The 22254-nt window shown below is 40.9% G+C and overlaps 1 protein-coding gene across 2 annotated transcripts; it reads left to right on the top strand.

Moving 5' to 3' along the window:
- The first annotated feature begins 9223 nt into the window (after positions 1 to 9223).
- Positions 9224 to 19870, top strand: BIRC2 (baculoviral IAP repeat containing 2). 2 transcript variants are annotated; one of them, XM_059836267.1, is made up of 9 exons: positions 9224 to 9309; positions 11069 to 13142; positions 13250 to 13349; positions 14549 to 14627; positions 15212 to 15260; positions 16298 to 16540; positions 17769 to 18023; positions 18170 to 18211; positions 19059 to 19870. In XM_059836267.1, exons 2-9 carry the CDS (start codon positions 12269 to 12271, stop codon positions 19250 to 19252), a joined length of 1836 nt encoding a protein of 611 aa, XP_059692250.1. In that variant the 5' UTR covers positions 9224 to 9309; positions 11069 to 12268; the 3' UTR covers positions 19253 to 19870. The 2 variants fall into 2 exon arrangements, with proteins under 2 accessions (XP_059692250.1, XP_059692257.1); XM_059836274.1 differs by lacking the exon at positions 9224 to 9309 and adding an exon at positions 9790 to 9803.
- Positions 19871 to 22254: the final 2384 nt, after the last annotated feature.

A 22254-nucleotide genomic window follows, 5' to 3' on the forward strand; every position in this document is an offset into this window, starting at 1 on the left:
GGGAACATTTCAGTTTCATTTCTCTTCAGTTCTATCAAATCCTGTCCTCGGTGAAACAAAAGTGAAAATGGACAGAAACAAAAAGACAAACATATTTGACGGTCTGCTGTGTTTACCCATAACTTCCTGCTGTAGAATTTCTTGTACCTTCTGCTGCTCCTAGAAATGGCAGCAGAGTGCCCGAGTGAGACCACAGGTCCGGTTTGTGGGAGCAACTGTTGGGTTCCTGCCTTCGATACATAAACCATGCACTGAAAAGCATGTAGATCTGGAGAAACCATTGGCTTTTTATCATCTTCCCTCGTCCACTGATTTTATTTACATTAGCCTCCTATGATGTTACAGAAACGTAAGATTAAAACCAGATTTGTTTTCTGTTATCTGTCTTAACAGCCTTGGAACAGGCTCGCTAGTGACTTAACACTCACCTCCTTAGCAATTAACAGAAAGAAAAAGGTACTTCAGGGTAGTGCATGTAATCCATTTTAAATGTTTATTTCAGGATTTAATAAAAAACACATCCTAAAAGCATGTTTTTCTTTTCATTCGTTTATAAAGACTGACCAGGTCAGATATATATATCTATCCTACAGCTCTTCTACATTTTACTAGATTATTCTCTCTTGCTAATTGCATCATTGTAACCTTTGTCCTTCTCTTGCCTGACATTCAAATTCTGCACCCTTTTTTGGTGTTTCCTAAGAGTTTTGCTGGTCAGCAGCTCTTTTTGTTTTCAGAGTTGCTGTAGCATGCCTGCCTTCTATAGCTTTCTGTAATGCCTGTCATAGTGTTATATTACAGCAGACAAACACGCATTGCTTTGCAGAGGCTTGTCTTTTGTTCTACTATTTATTGAACAGAAGAAATTGGTTTACAATGAATTTTGTAGCTTATCTTTGTCTGTGAAAAAGCCATAGTCTTTCTTGCTGGGGCTGGGCAAATATACTGTAATGTGGGAGGCTTGACAGCCTACAAACGATGTAGCTGACAACCTGCTAGCTGAAGAGACTTGTGTGTAGTAACTAAAGGGACAAAACAACGTTTGAAAAACAGGATATTGTATAAATGTGCTCATTTGCTGTGTGCAGAAGATTAGCATTGGCTAGAAAGGAACTGACTGGAGGGGGAAAGAGAGATTTGAAAGGCCAGAAACAAAAGAATAGCACTCACAATGTATATGTATTTCAATCTACAAAGCCTTGGCCCGTAGGTCCACATGTCTGGATGAAGGATTGAGCAGCTTCGCATGTACATGCAACATTTCACTTCAAAACAAATTATTTTTTTAATTACTCCATAGGAGCCAGCAGAAGGGAAATCACTGAGGTAACACTGAATGTGCTAAGGTCTGAAGTATGCTGCATCTTTTATAGCAATCGCTGCATACTGAGAAATGCAGCTTCAGAAGCAGTAACCTCATGAACTGGCTAGGCATGAATACCACTATTGTTTCCAAGTAAGAAAAACAGACCCGCAGAAAACAGAGAAACTTCTACAGTCCTGGGCTGATGCCAAACATTGTACATTCTTTCAGAGGAAGATAACCTGCTTTATTTTGGGTATGTTCTCACAGTAGCTTATTTTATGCTTATAACTGAGTGGCCAAGTGAAGGAGACGGCGTTCTGGAGACCTACAGCACGCATTTGACAAAGCTCAGGCACAAACCAGGTTCATAGTTAGATATCCATTCAAAACTGTATTAGGAAGAGCTTCGAGATAGGATAAAAGTTAACTTTCTCTAAAATAGAACCAAGGAAGTCATAAGGAAGTGGCAAGCAGGCCAGTATCAAAGCCCAAGACATTGGTACTTTGTTCAGACCCTTGCATTTGTATTTCTCAACGTGCAGGTGGTGCTAGAAATTATGATGTGTGCTTAAGGCTTCAAAACATTTGATATTGAGACACGTGGACTTCTGTGCCAGCCCTTAGATGGTAATTTAATCTCCACTATTACCAGAGCCTGAAGGGAGCGCAGCACCTTGAATCTCAGAGCTGGTGGTCTTGTCTTTCTTAAATAAGTGCCTTACCCTCAGAGCAGGATAAAATCCATCTCATATCTACTTATGACATTAATGTTTTCTAAAGTAATGACTTCTTAAAGCCTCAGAGGCTGGGCCTTCATTTTCCAGATGCTGTACAAGCATATTTTACCAGGTTTTCCTTTTTGTTGAAAACACGCTTTCACTGCTTTTGTGTGTTAGCAATGCGGTGTTTTATTTTGTTCCTTTAATCTCGCATAATGGAAGGACAGGAGAATCTTACTTTGTCCCTTCTTTTCATGTTCTTTGACCCCCAGTGATCTTTAGGACAGTGCTTTTCCAGTGGAAAATGGTTTCTCTCTGCTGAAATTACTCAACACAGTAACAAAGGACCCTTTGCTCCTCTAAGGCTGCTGTATCCTCTGTCTCAGCAGCACCATGGGGTAATGAACTCAGCATCTAGCTCCCACTCCCTGAGCCAGCTGCGCTCGCTGGCACTCTGAATTTCTGGCCCAAGAACGATTCTGTTTGGAGGCAAACTTTTTTTTCCCCAAAAAGCTTTGTTCATAACATAAGGACTTGAGTGACCTTTTGGATTATCACAATTAGTAACACCAAACTTCAGATAATAGGCCCAGATTACCGTATTAGAGGTTCGGATGGCTTCCGTTGCATGAACAGATTGCTATCTGGAATGTCTGGTACTGGCTGGTACTGGGGTAGATGGATTTTAGGTCAGTGCAGCCACTGGTTGATGCTAAATTAAGCCCTGTCAGTATGTTCTTTGTTTTCTGAGTCTGAGGTGGTCCTTCTGAATGAGTGCACGAGGAACAGAGCAATTTTCTTTCCTACTCCACTACAAAAAGAAAAGTGAGTATTCAGCATGACATCTAGTGTGGGTTTTTTAGCCTGATTTTGGCATCTCATTTATGCAATCATTTTTTGTATAAGAATGTATCTGTCTGTCCACTCTACCCCAATAACTTTTCAATTGTTTGATGAATTTAACACGGTCTTTTAAACTTTTCACTAAATAGCTATATATATTCACTCAATTCGCACTTGTTGTCTCTTCCTCCCCCCCAGCCTCCGTTATGCGTATCCAATGGGTATTGGTATGTGGGTTAATATTCAATTTGCAGCTGCTAGCCAAAAAATACTAGCTTAACCCCTTATCAAAGGCTCATCATCCTTCTTCCTGTTTTCACTATGTTTTTTCTTCTAATATATTCTCATGAAAATATTACAAATTTAAAGTCTAAAGGAAACCTTTTTTTTCAGTAGTGCACGTTAGATTACTTTCCATTTATTTATTCCCATAAGTGCTAAAAAGACAAAGGGTTTTCAGTACAATTATTATTCCTCTTATTTCTCAAAATACTCTTAAGAAACACAGTATTGCGCAGCAGAATAACAAAAGGAAAAGCCCAGCTTCTCTCAGGCTGCAGTTTTACTACCATTTGGCAGCAGGATTAACCTAAGCAGCCCCTGCTCCGTTCATTGAATCCCATGCCTGCTACAAATGTTTGTGCCATCATTGTTCAAGTAGAGCTGATTTAGGGCTTGTTCAGTTTGTGCACAGTTTTTTTGTCTTTTTTTTTTGGTTTTGCTGTAAACCACAGATCGGTTCCCCATTAGCTGTATTGGGAACTCAGGCACAGAGCTCAGATCTCTGGTTTTGCTTCCGGAATTAGGGTGTTATTTTGCATGTGGCAACGTAAGATTTAAGTTCCTCTTTGCACGCAGGTTTTTGGAAGTTAGTGAATTCCCATGTGCTTATGTGCCGTTTGAAACTGTGTTGTAGGTACTTCAGGAAACTTCACCTTGTATCTATAACCACTGAATGGATGATTTAATTTCTGAGGTAGGTGGCCTTTTAAAAGGAACACTTCATCATGGCAATGGCCCAGTTCCTAGGTAAAGTGTGATGCAATCACATTTAGCGTGATTCACAAACCACTTGTATCTTCCTGAACCTAACAGTAGTCTTAGTAATAAACTTCCATTGTAATCCTCAGGAAATCAAACAGTGCCACATCTGATTCCCTTTCAATTGAAGGAGTATTGACATAAAGGTTCCTCAAGAACGTGAATAGCAACCGCTAGTTCAGCTAAAGAAAATTAAACACCTTAAGAAGGATCTAAAATTTGCAGAGAGATGATGGGGAATAAATGAGGGAAATAAGATCTAGAGAAATTTTCTTACTATGACAGCAGGAAGTAACCTGGAGTCAAAGCAGACAACCTGCTGTTTAGAAAGACGACTCCTTTGGAAGAACCAGGAATGTGGAGCTCTGAATCGAAACAATTTGATGCAGCTGAATAGCAGCCTTTTGATTTCCTTGATATATAGGTGGTCCTCTTCCCACCTAAATGTGGCTTATTTTAGTCCAATCATCTCTGTTTTGGCATTCTTCATGTTCCTATCTCCTCCTGAATGTAATGTTTATTACACCATCAGGAGAACAAAATTGTCTTCCTAGAAGCAGAGAATAAAACTCAGAAAAATGAGCAGATTCTCAAATCTAAAAAGGGAATTGAACTCAACATTTACCAAGATCTTCCTGCAACTCATTCCAGCTCTTTTTTATCCTTCAAGTAAGTAACAATGAAAGAGAGTTTCTGATTGATTTAAAAGCCTCAACTTATTCAGTGTGGCTTTGATATGTTCTTGAGACTATTTATGGCTTATGGGAGAATTTATCTGAGCACTAAATGTGAGAAAAGAAAACCCACAACTGATTTAGGTAAACTTTAACAGTTGTACTTGTGATCCCTTGTGTAGGAGGATGTGGAAAACAAAACTCTGTCTGGGTGCAAAGGGAATGGAAACTTTCCAGGTTGTGAATGTACTGACCTTCAGTAAGGGAGCAGCAAGATGTATGCTCTGGGTTTTGGGTTTTTTTTCTTGAACATTTGAGGTTATTACAATGAGTCATGGATGCCCTTAATGTCTAGATATGATATTTATCCCTTGTGAGCTTTTTACCCATTTTTTTGCTATATGCCCAAATGCAATTAAAAAAGTCTCATTTAAAAAAAAAAGTAATAGTTATCGCTGATCTAGACATAGGTGCCCTGTTGCTGCGTTTAGTCAAAACAAAGTGGGCAGTTTGCATCCATCTAGACTATCAAAACATAGTTTGTCTGATTTCATGTTTACAGGATGTCAGAACTACTCTGCTCTTGGGACTTGACTTCATTTGTAAATTAAATTAAATAGTGCAACTTTATCTACAGTTAATATTTTCTGTCTCAAGTTGGCTTTTCCTAAGTTTTCCTTAGTATCTATTTTTTTTCCTATTTCTCCCTTCATTACCCTCTTCTTATGTCCTGAAGGAGTTGATAAGCCACATCTTCCAAAGAAAATTTGGTCAGTAGTTTTTTGTGGAATGCTAACTGCCATCTCAGATCACTCTAACAGATGAAACCTACCTCTTTACTGCTGGAATGAAGCTAACGCTCCAAAGTTCAAAATAAGTAGATCATGTTCCATGGAGGCATTTGATACCTTTGGGAAGCTGAAAAATGTGGGCACTAGCCAGTGATAACTGTTTTTATTTTTTAATACAGGTTTTATAGGTGGGTTTAGATTTGTGGGAGAGTGGGTACAGGAGTCTCCTTCCATCTCTCAGTTCACTAGCTGAGTTGCATGGCTCCCCGATGAAGCCTTGTGAGGCCTTGGGGAAATGCCTTGTTTCTCACTCCTAAAAGCAGCTTGGAATTAAGATAGTGTCTGTTATTTCTATATATCAGCCGCCAGGCAGGCTATAGATACAGTTGAAGTAATATATTTAATGTTCTAGGGAGTACTTTTTCTTCACCTAACTGAATGCTTGCCCTAAGACAAAAAAGGGACTACAGGGTATGTTCTTGGCTAGGATTAAAGACCAGAGCCATATTACTGAAACTGCAGATTATGTTGTATCTTATCCACGGTAGCACTGGCATGATGAATTTGCTACTTTGAGCTGGTTGTATCTCCAGAAAACATCTAAGATAAAAATTACAGTTAATATTTGTGCATGTCAGGTTGTTAAGGTTGTGTGTGTGTAATTGGTGAGGTTGAAATCCTAGCAAGATATTCAGACAGTCACTTCTGGTGGTGACAAACTAGGTAACAGTATTTTTTCTTTCATTCATGAGAGAGAAGAGCAGTAGCAATGGAAGGGCAAGTAACAGTGCCTTTTATCCCTCTCTCCCCTTCATAGATGTTTAGGGGTGTGTTACAGAGGCACCATTAAAGCCAGATGTTTTAATGCTCTCAAAGACAGTAAACTGGAGAAGGCAGCAGGGAAGGATGACAGCATGGGGAGACTGACATTCATCAGGCCTCTCGGAGAAGACTTCTGGACATGTGCTTACGTCAGGTACTTCAAGGGCTGTCTGTGCTACTTGATGTTGGCATTGATAATGCACTCATGCTGTAGGGTCACTGTGTTCCACCTCCAGAAATTTGCTGTGTCACCTTTGCTGTTTCAGTCAACACTGCCATTAGGTTTATTTTCCTAAACATTGGTAAGGTGGCAGCCACACTTTTATTAGCACTTTGACCTCTATGATTAGATAGGACTCCTTAAGGTGGCAGTTTCCCTTAATTGAGGACAACTTTATCTGAATGCAGCCTTCTTCCCCTCTCTCCAGAGCCAAGAGTCTGTGGAGTGCCTTGTTTTAGTTTATAAATCCTACTGTTTTTTAGGTCAAAATTGTGATCTTGGAAGCTTGCTGCAGCAGGTGAAAAGGCTGGAATAAGGATCGGTCCCACTGTGGTGTGCCACAGCCTAAGAACCAAAGCCAAAGTCTGGATTTAGCTTGGGTAGGACTTAGCACCACTGCTCTCCTCTCTCTCTCTGCCTCTGGAGAGCTACCTTGGCCCCAGATTGAAGCCATACTCAGGATGCTGATGATAATGCACTGTTCCTCAGGAATTTCAGTCCTAAGAAGAAACCTCTAGTTATGTTCTTACTTCACGTCCTTTGGGGAAAGGACTATCCATCATTGCAGCTAAGTAGGTGGGGAAAGTTCCCTCTTATCTCTTTCTCTGAAAAGCAAAGGAATTGCTAGGAATGGAGAACTGGGGGTGCTGCTGCTATACTTGAAGAGACAAAGCAAGCAGAGCAAGCCTGGCAGCTCAGGGCAGCTACACCTCTTTTTCTGCTACTACAAGCATTTTAGCCTGTTCCCTGCCCCCCCTCCGCCCCTTGTGACATGAGGCTTGCCAAGCAGAAAGGGAGAGCCTGAAACTGCTTGCCTTGAGGCCTGGGAGGGGAGGAAAGAGCAGCTTATTTATATTGCCAGATTGGAAGGAGGTGGAAGGGTACAGAGGGGCAAAGGGCAGATACCTGACTGGGGATGGAGTGGCACAAGGGAGGGAGGGATGCAGGCTGCAGAGTTAAGGAGGAACGCTGGATTAATTAGCCTCGGGAGAATGTAGGGTAAAAAGTCAAGAATCTGTTACAATAGATTCAATGTAACTTCATTTGGGGAGTCCTGCTTGAGGTCCCCAAACTGGGAGCATCCCCAGCTTGCTCTGTGAAAGTAAATCTTTCAGCAGCTGCAACTGAAGCCACACACATGTACATATACAGAGCTTGGTTCCTTATGTGACATTAAACAGTTTCCTATGTCCTGCAAAACTCCAAATCCCACACTCCATCACTTTTCAGATATGGTATTTGGAGAGCTGACTCAATTTTTGAACCTGTAACCTTGCCTTCTACATGTCAGCAGCTTCCTTAAAATGACACATCAGTGATTTGATAGCCATTTAAAACTTTAAAAAGGAGGTTTTTTTGTGCAACTGCTGAAACAGCAAATGTTTCCATGTCTATAATTATGCAAAGTTAAATGGTGTTGAAGTAGTAGCTGTCACCACAGCTAGATGTTTGAAATTTGACAGATAGTATTGTTATATATGATAAATGTCATCACATATGACAGGAAATTTGAAACAGTTTTAGAAAAGATATGAATGAGTCTCTTGCAAATTCATCTTACTGGAACTCTGTTACAGAAAATTACCCGCTAGTGTCATAATGCTCTGTTCAGTTACACTTCCTTTATTTTTACTCTTCAGTTCTCAGTTGTGTAAACACCCTACTACCCTTCTGTCATCACAAAACTTTTTTTTTTTTAATTTTGTATCTGCTGTTTTTTTATAGGAAATGCCAGACCATGACTGTGCTGGGAGATTTTGAACTTCGGTCAGTGTTCTGGTACCTGCTGTGGAAGTTTTTCAGATTTCTACGTACAGAGATACTGCCTTAACCCACTCCAGTGGAAATTTATATTCTATTTTGTCTTCCTCCTGTTCTTCCCCTGTGACTTTCAATGACTGAAGTCTTTCATCGGTCATGTTGTTTCCCCTCTTGCAGTCCGCAGAGCTGCCTATATTAGGAAACGCGGCCAAGCAACTGTGTTTTATGCCGGTGTCTAGGAGAAAAGGTAAAAATGCGGGGTTTGCAGCAAGTCCTGTCCTCGCCACCTCCTCAGGACAGCAAAACTGTACGAGCAGGCTGCATCTGTAGCCGATTGCTGTGGGGACAGCAGTGCTACTGAGAGCCAAGCTGCTATCCGAGGCACCCAAAAAGGCCCTCTCTGCAGCAGGCGTGCTTGCTTCCCTCCGTTCTAGTGCGAGGTCCCGTAGGCAAGGCCGTGGGCTTGGGCCGCTGCCACAGGCGCTGCCGCTCCAGCCGTTCCCCTTGCCGGCGGCGGGAAGCACAGGCCGCCCGGGCCACCCGCCAGCCCCGCACAGCGCCGCGCCCGCGGGGCTGGAAATCTCCGCCCTGGGCCGCGCCGGGCCGGGCCGGACCGCCGGGGAAGCACGCTCGCTTGGGGGGTTTCCCCGGCTGGGAGGAAAGTACCTAACGTCCCTGCTGACGCCGGCGGGGCCGGGGCCTCCCTCCCCCCCTCAGTGCAGCTACTTGAACGAGCGAGGGGGCGGCGAGGCCGAGCGGAGGAGCCGGCTGGCCGGAGCCCCCGGGGCTGAGGGGCACGGACAGCCCAGGGAAACGCTCCTCCCGCCGGCGGCCGCCACACGAAGGCGCTCGCTCTGGAGGAGGGGCGGAGAGACAGGCCCGTACCTCATCTGCTCCCCTCGGCCCAGCGGGAGGAACGGAGGGCGGTGAAGCTCCGCCCGCCTTCCCCGTCAGGCCGCGCATGCGCCCAGCGGCCGCCGGGGCTTTCCCGGCGCCGCGCCTCCACTGGAGTTTCCTGGGCAGGGGCGGTGCCGGCCGGGGGCACCTCTCCCCCCCACCCCCTTGCCAGGCACCGTATATAGGCTGGGGTGCGCACCGGGCTCGCCCGCTTCGGGGGGCCCGACCGGAGGCCGTGAGTATTGAGGGGGTGCGGGGGGGGTGCGGGCCGGCTGGCCGCGCCTGGTGGGGCCCTTCCGACAGGGCGCTGCTGCGTGGGCCGCGTCAGGTCTCCGCGCCCGGCTGAGGGGGCGGCGGGTGGGGGCGCGTCGTGTCAGGGGCGGCTGCGCCTGTCACCGCCCTCGCGGCGCCGGCCCGCCGTCCTTGGGCTCTGCCGGCGGCAGGGGAGACCCGGGCGGGCTGAGGGGCTTGCCCTGGCCCAGGCCGTGGTCTCCGGCGCTGGAGGGGAGCGTGGCAGCCCTGATGGGTGGCCGCTCAGGGAGTGGGGTTTGGGCCCTGCGGGAGGCCCGGGGCGGCTCCCAGCAACCCGCGGTCGCGGCAGTAGCGTGAGGGTGGAGGAGCGGCGAGCGAGGCCCTGCCGTGCCGGAGAGGGACCGCGGGGGGCTGGCGGGGGTGGGGGGGGGCATGGGGCTGTCGCTGAGGGTGTGCGACCGGGCACAAACCAGCCAGGTAGATCTCGGTGCTCAAGATCGGTGATCTTAGCAAAGGGTGCTTAGACGGGAAGCTTGTTTTGCCTGCTTTTATAACACAAGAGCAGAAGAGTATTAAATTGAGTTTTGAGGTTGCTATACTTTAAATACTACTACTGTGGACTTAAATAACTTTTTAGTGTTGCTGCGGGATAGTGGAAGAAGAAAACCCCTGAGATTCAGAGCAGTTGGGTGGCTCTGGAAATGAAGGATACTCAGGGCTATAGTGGAGGATAATATTAGAAGAGTGTTTGGCAGAAAATGACTTGCAGGATCTCAGGTTTAAGTGATCCTAAATGTTTTAGGATTGTCAGGGTCTCAGTTTGCTGATATTTCTAGCAATTACTCTGAGGTATTTGACTTTCTCCAGCATGGAAACTGGCTTAACTTCTTGGACTAGCATCGTTCATGTATGTTGATAGCTTAGTCCCACCACCTGTGTTAAAGGAGTCGATTGGTGTAAGGCATTTCTAACTCATGTCCTCAGTGATTAAGAAGCTAGTAGTAGTAGTAGCGTGACCATATTAAGAACAAATCTACTAAGAGCTATTGAGATGAGTAGGAAGTGCTCTGCTGTTTTCCAGTAGGTGATTTTTCTAGGACTGTGTCATCATGACAAGTATATTTGTTTTGAGTCTTTCCTGGAAGAACTTTTTAGGAACTGATACTGTAAAACAGACATATATATATATACACATATATATGTATATATGAATAAATATAAAATTAGACATTTAAAAACTTTTGAACTTTGTCTTTGCTCTTACCTGAAGTTTTTGGTGAAGTTCAGTTTTGCTGATGTCCTGTGTTTTAAGTATTGCTGGATTTACCTAAATAAGAAATTCCAGTACTCTTAATTTAAGTCAGTGTAGTAAAACTGGATCTTCATTGTTTGAGAATCTGCAGGCTTAAACCAATTTAAGTGGATGCAACTTCTTTAGTACAAGATCTTACTTTTAGTTATACAGCTTGTGATCAAGCAGCCTGATTCATCCATCTGCCAAAAAAGTTCTGCTTGTGGATTAAACAGTTTTGCATATGTGTCAGTAACAGGGAAATTAAGTGTGTAAAATCCACTCCATATGACAGTGTATAAAGTTGATGCCCTGAAACTTTCTAGCTAACATTACAAAAAAGCTTATGTTGAGATTTTAGTGTTTCAGTTTGTGTAGTTTCTGTTTGTATAGACATTACATGCACCTCATTTTGTATATTTTGAAACGCTCCTTTCTTTCTTCCTTACAGGTTTTGTTCCGCCCAAAAGAATTAAATGATTGAAACTATAGATATTTCCAGTTTCTTCTTGCAAACAGTCAGTATCAATATGGAGGCGTAGGCACCTTAGAAGGGACTTTAGTCTGAACTCTGGGAGGTAGTTCTGTGCACAAATAAAGAAACTAAGGCTTCAAATTTGTTTTTTAATCTGAGGATTCCGTTTGCTTCTGTATGCCATAAACATGGCATACAGAAAAAATTTAATTCCACAGTATAAAACATTAGAATGTCCCAACACAAGGCAATTCATTTATGTTAAATTTAATAACTCTATACTTGTAACTAAGGCACCAGGTTAAAATTGAAATGCTCTGTTCAGTCTATGCTGATAATGTTGTAGACAGAAGAGCCTGGGGTTGTTCCAGGCTTGTTAATTAAGACAGTTCATCCTTGTCAGAGACAGTGTATAGGATTTGTTTATCTCATAGCTGAATATTTGATATATGTGAAGTTGAGTATAAGCTAACTTCTTTAGTCTTTACAATTATTAAACAATATGCGGAAGTTGAGGGGTTTTGTGTAAGTCTAGTAATAGCAAATATACCAGATCAATTCAGTAATGTCAGTTCAGGGGCTCTTTTTTTGTATGCCTTTTGAGCTTGATAAATCATTATTTTCAGCCTGCTAATGAGGTTTACAAACTTAAATCTTTACATGTGTATAAGCTGCATATTTATCAGCTGTCTAGGGTGAAATAGTTCTTAAATCACTTATCTTTAACCAGAACATATGTTGGTTTAGTTGCCCCCCATTTTAGTTTCTTTATTGACAAAAACCATTTGAGGTTTTTTCCCTCTGGATCCCACCTCCACTAGCCTGACAAATTGATACTGCTCTCCCAGATATACAGTACAAAGAAAGCATGTGATGCCTATATAATTCAAGGGAAAGTCCTTTTTGACATGCTTTCTCCAATTGTCAAAATGGGATGGGGGCAGCTTTTGTAGTGAAAGCAGCTGTGTAAACTGAAGTACAAGAACTTCCCAAATGTTTAAAGGTTGTTAGTTATGAGGTTAATTCTAGTCACATACGCATTCAAAGTTGCACATTAAAGTATTTCATTTTCAGGTTCTTACTTTTGTACAGGCAGGAGTTATTCCGAATTGCCTTTAATGCACACAACTACCTCCCAGAGGAAGACTTGTCCCATTCTTCCAAAAATAGTCCATTATGAACATAATGGAAAATAGCCCCTTCTTGGCTAGCATCATGAAGCAGAGTGCTTTGTGTGGTGAACTGAAGTATGATTTATCCTGTGAACTCTACAGAATGTCAACGTTTTCTACTTTCCCTGTTAACGTGCCAGTGTCGGAACGGAGTCTTGCACGGGCTGGGTTTTATTACACTGGTGTGCAAGATAAAGTTAAGTGCTTCAGTTGTGGCTTAACATTGGACAACTGGCAACCAGGAGATAATGCTATGGAAAAACATAAACAGCTGTATCCTAGCTGCAGTTTTGTTCAAAACATGCTTTCAGTTAACAACCTCGGACTGTCTTCTCATTCTGCCTTTTCGCCTCTGGTCGCAAACAACCTCTCACCATCTCTACATTCCATAACGCTGTCTCCAAGTTTAGAACAAGTTGGATATTTCAGTGGCTCTTTTTCCAGTTTTCCTCAAGATCCAGTAACTACTAGGGCAGTTGAAGACCTTTCATTCTTGAGACCTAAACTTCACAATCCTTCTATGAGTACAGAAGATGCTAGACTATGCACTTTTCATTCATGGCCACTGACGTTTCTCTCGCCCACTGATCTGGCAAAGGCTGGACTTTATTACTTGGGGACAGCAGACAGAGTTGCTTGTTTCACCTGTGGTGGTCAGCTGAGTAACTGGGAACCAAAAGATAATGCTATGTCAGAGCATCGGAGACACTTTCCAAGCTGCCCTTTTGTGGAAAACCTTACCAGAGACCAGCCAAGTTTCAATGTTTCAAATGTAAGCATGCAAACCCATGAAGCACGTGTTAAAACATTCGTAAATTGGCCAACTAGAATTTCAGTTCAGCCTGAACAGCTTGCGGATGCTGGCTTTTACTATGTAGGTAAGAAAAACTGACATCTCTGGTTTTATTCATACTGCTATGTCAGCATTTACTTTAAAGCAAATTTTGTGAATGTTTGCTAGATACTTTGCCTTTTTTTTTTGAAGGCCGCAATGATGATGTTAAGTGTTTTTGCTGTGATGGTGGGTTAAGGTGCTGGGAATCTGGAGATGATCCATGGATTGAGCATGCAAAGTGGTTTCCAAGGTAACTTGCAAAATCTTTACCATAATTTGTTCACATCCTTAAATACTTCTAATTTTGGCAGATACGTACTGCACTTAATAGTTTTGTTTAACTTCACCATATGATGTACAAATTCACTCTTTCATTTGGATGTATTACATATACCACTATTTAAAAGCTCTGAAGTGTTAAGGTGGCCTTAATTAAAACATTTCTTCATTAAGCATGATACTTAATGCTTTCTACTTCATAATTAAAAGCTGTGTGCATCCCCAAATCACTTATTAGCAAGTGAGGCTGAATTGTTAATGAGCATACTTACCTAAGAGAAGCAGTCAGAAAGCAGACTGAGGAGAGCAAAAGCTGCTGAGAAATGAAGTAGACTTTGGTCTAGTTCTGAATGCTCTTGTGCTAGTTTTTCAGCTCATGTGGTTTAGTTTCTTAGGTGCGGAAAGGCTTGTGAAGAAGATTTCAGCAGCTGTTTAATGTGTCTTTATTGGAAAAATGACAGAAATAACTTTTTAATGTCCCCCCCCCTAAATAAATGGCAGTTGCATACTTAATTGCTATCTGTGCCTGTGGAAATCTCCACCTACATTAATGACAGAAGGAGCTACACATAATTTCAGGAAAGCTAATAATAAGTTTTCAAGTTGTAGATCTCCAACTAGTCTTTCATGGGCAATTTACCAGCTACTGTTGGACTACACAATGTACGTAGAGTTAAATGGCACCTTTGTTTCCTTCTGTGTTATGCCTGTCAGTAAATGTACTTGAGATATAACTCTGCATTAGTGAAGCAGATCTGGCTTTGATAGTGGTGTTAAATTTTGTTAACGCCTTTTGAATGATTTGAGTAGGAGACAAGAATGGCGAGATGTGAGATAGAAACAGTTTATCACTGCACTTTGCAGTGATGCTGACATGGTATCATTTCTCATGACATGCCATTTTGATCAGAAGTGGTAGCAGAATGTAAAGCTGCTGCATTTATGTACGTAAGCCTGCTGACTGCTGAACATCATGGAAAATCTTTATCGAAGTGTCAGCAGACACTAGGCTACATCAAGCTTCCAATTCAGAGAACTCTTTCCCTTCTCAAGGAAGAGAAGCATGTATTTAAGTTATGCTGTGTTATTGTAAACTGTTTTCATTCTTCTGTATTTTTTTCCCTTGGCAAGTAAAAAGTATAATTTAATACCCTTTTGTCAATGTTTCAGGTGCGAGTATCTGCTTCGTGTAAAAGGAGGAGAGTTTGTAAGTCAAATTCAGGCCAGGTTCCCCCATCTTCTTGAACAGGTAAACTTCACTGTTCTGTAACTGTTTTTCCCTTGTTGAAGAGTGCTGTGTTCTTTTTGGGAGTTCAGTCCATCCTTCTGCCTCTTTTCTGCATATATTTCTACTAGGTTTCTAACACGATAAATGTTCTTCATGAGCACAAAAATGAAACCAGTGCTGAACCATGGCTAATGGACTTGGACTAGTAGAGTTTAACCTGTACAGATTACTTATGGAAAGTCTTACGAGCCAGTGAGCTCCTTTATGTCAGGAGAGGGAAGTTCTGATTATGTAAGTTTCAGTGAATAATGCGGATCAGTAATTGTTATTTCAGATCAGTCATGGACAGCCTGAATTATTTCTATCCCTAACTCTTCCGGCAAGAGTAAGCCAAACTTTTCTTCATGGAAGTGGTCAGCACTAACATATATTGATTATATACTTGCACAAATTTGCAGATTTGTGTAAGTGCACGTAAAATACTTAACGGGTACCATTCAGATAAAAAGCTTAGCATGGCTGATGAGGGGAGAATGTGTTAGAAAGGCATGTAGGGGGGAAAAAGCAATACTTTGATACTAATGTAGTTCTACTGTGTTCTACAGCTCTTGTCAACCTCTGATACGCCTGTAGATGAAAACATTGATCCCCCAAGTATGTATATTAAAGCATGTTTTTAAACTTCCTCAGCATTTTGCAAACTTAGCTTTGGATAGCCAGTCATTAACTTGCTTAACAATTCTTAGGTTTTACTGGAAACAACAATATTAAAGGATTTTCTAACTAATGATAAAAGTTAGGTAGCTTCCATGTTACATGGACAAACTTCAAGGAAACACCTTTAAGAGATCTTGTCTTCTGTTTTCTGTATTTTCATACTAGCAGCTATGTTAAGATTTTTGGTTTTGAATGCTTGGCATCTGCTGTATTTGTGGTTTTTAGTTTCATGGTTGGGTTAAACAAAACAAGTCAATTTGGCATTTGTTAAATTGACCTGTGGTATTGAACTTGGTGGAACAGTTGCTAGAGTGTGTCATGACTATGCAGTTACGCAACTCCATTTTTAGGCACATAGCTAGGTAAATGTGCTGAGTTGAGCAGCAGTGGTCAAGGAGAGAGGGTAGGACAAGCTGATAAAATGAAGTCTTTCTGAGCTCAGCTCTAGTTATGGTGGAAATAAACTCCTGCCAGAGGGTGAGTGGGTTATGCTATCATAGTCCTTGCTGGTTGAGGACAATGAGTCAGAATACCATGTGTCTGGTGCTTAGTATGTTGAATGGAAAATACTGATGAAGAGCTGGAATAGAGCAATTGTTTGTACTATAAACTCTGACTCTGTTTCCGCCCCCCTCTGACATTTTTCAAGGCTGAAGTTAGAAATGACTAAGTATAAAAAAAGCTGCTAAGACACAATGGAATTCTGTGTGGTTTCTCTGGATTATCCTAGACTTTAGTGAAGGCCTGACAGGGATTGAAGTTTATCATGGATTCAATCCAATTGAATCTAAGTAACTGGCTTTCATTTTTAAAACTTAACTACTGAAAAAAGTCTGTTTAACCATTGAAACTCTTTAATGCTAGTTATTCATGTGTATATGCATGTGAGTAGGTAATGTCGATGTGTCCAACTTCTGGGTTACACAGGTATTTTATTCTTTATATTATATACGGTGATTTTCCTCTTTGATTAGTTATTCACTTTGAACCTGGAGAGAGTCATTCAGAAGATGCAATCATGATGAACACGCCTGTGGTTAAAGCTGCCTTGGAGATGGGATTCAGTAGAAGGCTAATAAAGCAAACAGTGCAAAGTAAAATCTTGGCCACTGGAGAAAACTACAAGACTGTTAATGATCTTGTGTCTGATCTGCTCACTGCTGAAGATGAGAAGAGGGAAGAAGAGAAAGAGAGACAGTTTGAAGAAGTGGCATCAGGTATGCATAAGACATGAATAACAGTGAAAGCAGAAGTGGTTGGTATTATGTATAGTTTTTATAACTGTTTTTATTCACTAAGTGATTTAGTTTAATTGCTGTTAGGATCACCTTCTGTAAAAGCATTGTCAGGGTGTCTGTCAGGTAGCAGTCTAGGAATTGTCATTCCCTTTCAGGAGGATGGTTCATACAGGTGCCAGTGGTGCAGAATCACATGATTCTCTCCACAGGAACAAAGCCATATTTTTTAATTTGTGTGCCTTTATATTGCTGTTAATTAAATAAATGGAACCAAAATACTTTACTTGGCACACTCTACTGATTATTTTTTTTAACTCCCAAATTTGCCTGCTCTTTAAGCTACTTGAATTGGTGACTCACCATATCCATGTCCTTGAAGAGGCAATAAACCTTTACAAATTTAGATTCTGTAAGATGGCCAAAAGTCTGCTTTTCTGTGTCTGACTCAACCACGTAGGTCAGCTATTTAACAGTGTTTATTTGATGTGTCTTTAACATTTCCTATTGTTTTAATACCATAGAAGTTTTGAAACCTAAAAAATCCTACTGTTTTTGAGTCTGTGAAGCAGTAACGAAACTTCTCAATTATAAATTGAATTAAGAACATGCAAGTAGGAAAGAAGTAGGCTATCAAAAAGCATAGATGGATTCAGCCATTAAATCTTATTTGAAATTATTTTTTTGTTGTTGTTTGTGATGGGAGATATTTTTAAATCGTCTGAGTCTGGTTGTGCTGTACTTCTGGTTTTCTTGCACGTAATTCTGTTGGACACCTCTTAGAAAAACTTGATTCTGTCTACATCTCAGACATGATTTTGACTGCCACTGACTAAAGTTAACCTGTTGGCTGTCGGTGAGTTAGCGTTGGTGTTATACAGAGGCATTGTTTTTTCTCTGCAATTCTGCAGAGAAATGTTAAGTCTTGCTAGTGTGAAGTTAGACAATGTCCCCTCAGATTATTTAACCTAGAGATGGGAGCGGGAGGTTTCATTGGTAAAAAGGCTTCACCTCAGAAGCTGCTTTTATGTGGTTTTATTAAGTCTGTTAGTAAAGACCTCAGTAAGTTTTAGTGGTATTCACATAAAGAACACTCTGTAGTAAGCGAACATTTCAAGTAGAGTTAAAGAATGTATCAATTATTGTTAAGCAGAAATGTGATTTGGAGTAGGGTATTCCTAACAAACATCTCATCCCCTTTGCATTCCAGATGATTTGTCCTTAATCAGGAAGAACCGAATGGCTTTATTCCAACGTTTAACATGTGTACTTCCAATCCTTGGGAGCTTACTATCAGCTAAAGTGATAACAGAACTTGAACATGATGTTATTAAGCAAAAGACTCAGACACCATTGCAAGCAAGGGAACTGATAGATACAGTTCTAGTGAAAGGAAATGAAGCAGCCAGCATATTCAGAAACTGTCTACGAGATTGTGACCCTGTACTGTACAAAGATTTATTTGGTATGTCTGTCTTTTTTTTTAAAAGGATAAAAGTTTATAGAAGTCTAACCAGTGCTGTCATAGCAACCTAAAGATTAAAAAAAATTCAGATGCTGTTTGAATATAGATTAGTCAAATAACTAGGATTTTTTTTCCTCTTATTTTAGTGGAGAAGAACATGAAGTATGTTCCCACAGAAGATATTTCAGGTACCTTAAACTCTACCTTCTTACTTGAAAGGGTATTGTGGGACAAATAGCTAACGTCATAAAAAAGAAAATTACTTTGGTTAAGAAATAGGTTTTATGCATTACCCTCTCCCTATTTCTGCTTTGGTAAGGTGGACTTACCTGAAAAAGTTAAGTGCACGTGCAGACTTGCTTGCAAGTCTATCTGCTATAAGCTATATCCTGTGCCTTACACATGCTTTTGCACCTAAGGAAGTAGAGCTTTCTGGAGCTCAACAATTTGAGCATGTGCTGGACTTGATCCTGGTTCAAGCTGTCACTCAGGCATTTGGTAAAGACTGGACAGTGAATAGTAGGCTAGCGTTTCACAGCAGGTATCATCATCTCTACTTTTCCAGAGTGGGTTATAGGTGTCCTAAGACCTAGCTTGACCAACAGCTGGGTAGATAAAAGCTTGTCAGACATGGGATTGAGTTTGCTCTGGTTCTTAGTCATGTAGTTTAATATGTTAATAGACTGCAAAAAAGTACACAAGTCTGAATGTAGCTCACTTTCATCAGTCAGGCTGTGCTCCTAATATCCAAGCAAGAAAGGTACAGCATTTGCTAAAAAGTAAACATTGGCTGGTCTCAAGAACTACAGTTGACCTCCAACCCCTGAGATGTTTGTTGTCTCACAGAAGTGGAAAGTACAGACTAGTTCCTTGCATGCCACTTTCTGAGCTCTGGAAAATGTACTTATTTTCTCATTGCCATCTATATTTGGTGAATACATATAGGGAAATATAGGGTGAAAAGGAACATGGCTTTATTCTAATTAGAATGCACATGTATGCAGGGGGCTTAAAAAGTTAAATCATTTTTTCCAGGTTTACCTATGGAAGAACAATTAAGAAGACTGCAAGAGGAAAGAACATGTAAAGTTTGCATGGACAAAGAAGTTTCTATTGTTTTTATTCCATGTGGTCACTTAGTGGTATGCAAAGAATGTGCACCGTCCCTTAGAAAATGCCCTATTTGCAGGGGGACAATAAAGGGTACAGTTCGTACATTTCTTTCGTAAAGAGGGAAACTTGCAAAATGTCTTTTTTCTGTCATCCTCCAACTGCTGAAGCTTAAGCCAGTAGTGTCTTAAGAATGGAAAATTGTGGTACAGGAGATGATTAATCAACTACCTAACACCATTGTGTAATAGTAAACAGTATCATCATTACAAGTATACTAGGTCTTCCTTGCCAAAGACTATTTCTGTTCATAAAACTAACTCAATACTAAGGTGAGGTTTTTGTAGCTTTCCTTTCTAAGTATGCCCTTGTGTCACTCTGAATAAAAGACTTTCTGGTTGAGTTCCTAAAATGGAGCTTGGTATAACTCTTATGAGTTTCCTCCATGTGAATGTGAGGAAATACATTAAGATTGCTGTTTATTAATAATTAACTTCAGCTACTGTTTCGGTTCTGTTTTGACTTTCTTGTGGACTTGAAGAGAAAAGAGGCTAACTGTTGCAGGAACAGCAGGACTTTTTTTAAGTTTTGTTCATGTCTAAATACTTGTGTAACATGTATTAATAATAGTTTATATGGAGACTGAATTAAAAATATCTCTGCTTCTCAAATGAGTGCTTGTTTACTCTGTTCCCATTGTTGGCTTTTCTCTGTAGACTGTAGTGACTAGAATGCTGTCTTTTCCTGACAAAAGTTTGGGGTTGTTCGCCCACAAAAGTACAATAAAACTTAATTCTATGTGTCTTTCATTCATTTTTGAACAAGGAAGTGAGCTTCTATGCTGCTTGGTGATTCCCTCTGGTAAAGTAGGGGGTTCAGATTTTTATCCTTATTTAGAAACAAACAAAACCCCCCAAAATCCCTAACAGCATCTGGTACTTCCTTCTGTCTTGATTTTTTTTTTTTTTTAAAGGATGGAAATCCTGGTCAGGAATGGTCCTCATGACCTTAGAGATGAGGCAGAGGGTAGCTATATAGCAATATAGCCTTTATGCTAGGGGTTAAAATGTAAAAGCTACTTTTCTGTATTTGGAACTTTATAGTGATTGTGCAATTAAACAGTAGGATCTTCCAGCCCCTTCTGAAGTCTTGGGCTTTCTTTTGTAAGATGCTAGTCTAGGGACTCCTGTTTTCTTCCTGGTTGACTCTTTACGCTTTTCAGCTTTGTTATCCCTAGACTTGCATAGTAGATACCTGCAGAGTGAAAGTGTTTATAGTTGTTTCTCAAGGATTTCACGTCAAATAGTGGAAGAATACTGCCAGGATAAATGTATCAGATCCTGCAGGGGTGGTGTCAGTTTGTCTGGCTCTAAGTCAGTCATCTTCAATCATATCTTAATGCCCAAGTGTGGACCTCTCAATTTTCAGACTTGCCAGCAGTAAGATGTTTTTAACAGTACTTTGGTGTCTTATGCTCTGTAGTGTGAGGTGAAAATACCATTTCTTGAAGTTTTAGGATGCCAGTGTTTGCATGTTGCGTGCATATAACTGGCTTTTATCACTTCATATGTGGCTTTAGCTACACATGTGTTATGTCTTCTAAAAAGAGAGCACCCCATATGTATGAAAGTAGTAAAGTGTATACATTAAAAAGAACTTGTGCGGGCTGTGTAACTTGTGACTCATAGTGACTTAACCTGTGTAATGGTTGGCTAGAGTTTAGAGCAAGGCTTGTATTAAGTGGGGGAAACGTTAGTCACTAGCAAATTTTCATTCATACAGACGCTGTATGTTTGGCATTTGTATACATCTTTCGTGTTGTACATCTGAGTTGTAATTTAATAAAAGTCCCCCTCTAAGTCTGTGAAAGAAACCGCTGGGTCTCTGGCTATAATCACCTGCCAACTTGGGAAATCAGTTCACTGAGTATGGAATTTAGACTGCATGGAGTTAACAGTACGTTATATTTCTAGTAGAATTGCAGCCGCAGCATTGAATCAAAGTTTTGGCTAGCTGAAAAGGGCCAAAACATGTACTTTTATTTGTTAATTATGTGATTGAGGCTGATTTGTTAGCAGATACAGGATGTTTCCATCAGTAGTACTCATCACTAAATTTAGTGAGGACAACTGTGCAAAGGAAGATACAAATACATTCTAGTTATCTGTCTGTTTTTACCCTGCATCTCCAAGCAGTACCTCCTGGGCTGGGGTCCCTTTCAAAATAATACTGGAGATGCTAATTTTGAAGAAGTCTTGCTTTGCTGTCGGGGAGGTTAGGGGAGAGGTGTAAGAATCTGGACTGGTCTGTCTTTAAATGTTTTTAGTGTGAATTCAGCAACACTGATGTTTGGTTTCATCCATTCTTCCATAATTTCTGCAACACTGTTTAATGCTGTGTATTAGCTGGCACCATAATTGTTTTAATGCTTTGGTATACATTCATTGCAGTACATAAGATTCTTTAACTGTAGATTGTCTTGCTGTAATTCTTTTAAATGCAGACTTTTGTCCAACTTTATTACATGTACATATCTTCCCTTTAATTTTGATGTTAAAAATGTAAATACTTCAAACCCAGTATGTAGTTTTAAACAGCTTTGATTAACATACTTTTTCTGGTTTTGAAATGTTTCTAAAGGCTCTTTTGTGAAGCAACTTAAGTTGTCAAAGATTATGAAAGCTTGTTGAGGAATAAAGTACATGACTTGAAATTTGATGTTCAGACCCAGAAATTAGTAATATTAGAACCAAGTATACTTTCTACACATTAAGATGAGTCTGCAGGGGGAGCTGGAGAGGTCAGGCTCACCTGAAGAGTGTGAAGTTGTTAGTATGTAAGCCTTGTTTCTGAACAGGGAAAAACATAGTAGCAGGCAGACTTTTTAAGTGATGCATTTTTCTTTAGAACCATATGGGGTTAGAGTTTTTCAAACATGGCAGTTACTACGTATAGATCAGATGACAGGATATACCAGGCTTTAAAAACTGAGTGATTCAGGTGTTTGATGTCCTTTGTGATGCCTGAGGGTATCTCAGGACCTGCAACATAGCTGTCAGCCCTAGTTGGTGATTGTTTTGAATGTCCTGGGCAACTTCAGATAGTACTGCCTGCCTGCTTC

The sequence above is a fragment of the Gavia stellata genome, chromosome 1 (genome assembly GCF_030936135.1).
Source record: "Gavia stellata isolate bGavSte3 chromosome 1, bGavSte3.hap2, whole genome shotgun sequence".
In the NCBI taxonomy this organism is placed as follows: Eukaryota; Metazoa; Chordata; class Aves; order Gaviiformes; family Gaviidae; genus Gavia; species Gavia stellata.